Source organism: Sphaeroforma arctica, assembly GCF_001186125.1.
Source record: "Sphaeroforma arctica JP610 unplaced genomic scaffold supercont1.13071, whole genome shotgun sequence".
NCBI classification, from domain to species: Eukaryota; class Ichthyosporea; order Ichthyophonida; genus Sphaeroforma; species Sphaeroforma arctica.
The window spans coordinates 1-683 of record NW_014027487.1 but is presented as its reverse complement, the minus strand read 5'-3'; the positions used below and the strand labels follow the sequence as shown (position 1 = coordinate 683).

General features: G+C 48.8%; 1 protein-coding gene across 1 annotated transcript; it reads left to right on the top strand.

Moving 5' to 3' along the window:
* Nucleotides 1-353: 353 nt before the first annotated feature.
* Nucleotides 354-548, top strand: SARC_17980 (hypothetical protein; the record flags this gene model as incomplete). Its single annotated transcript, XM_014287937.1, has 1 exon — nucleotides 354-548. A coding segment is annotated over one exon (195 nt), but the record flags the coding sequence as incomplete, so codon positions are not given.
* Nucleotides 549-683: the final 135 nt, after the last annotated feature.

Here is a 683-nt window from a genome sequence, read left to right as displayed (position 1 = left end):
TTTGTTTTGGCCTGCCGTTTGCGTTGAAATCAATGTGTGTGTGGCGAGATCTGGGTTTCATCATTGAGAACTCTGTTGATACACTTGAACCTTCCCAAATATTTCCATCAATTCTGCATGGAGTGAACGTATTGTTGGCGATGAGAGCCGGAACCAGTTGTGGCGACGCTGGGTCTATTCGGACTGTGAACATTCTGTTCGCAACAATAAACGTTTTCGTTGCAACGAGTACAGTACTACCCACGACGATGACCGTACTATATCTGCGATGATATACCTATTCTTCGGTATGGTATACGAACAGGACACCACACACAATTCACCAACCTACTCAACATTCACAACACCCACAGCGCACGCTTGATCTGGACAACACCAACATCGGGGCATTGACTGGCCTGGCTGTGCTAAACCTGAATGGCGACGAGGACGACAGTCTGCTCAAAGGAATGCGTCTCATCTCCCACGGTATGTGTGTGCAAACAGAGGCGGCGCGGGGCGGAGAGGGGAGGGAGGTTATTGTTGGTGAATTTACATGCAGTTTGTAGGAGTGCTGTAATAATCCAATGTGTACATTCCACACACACAGACACACACACACAAACACACACACACGCACACACAAACCCACACCCACACCCACACCTACACACACACACACACACACACACACACACACACAC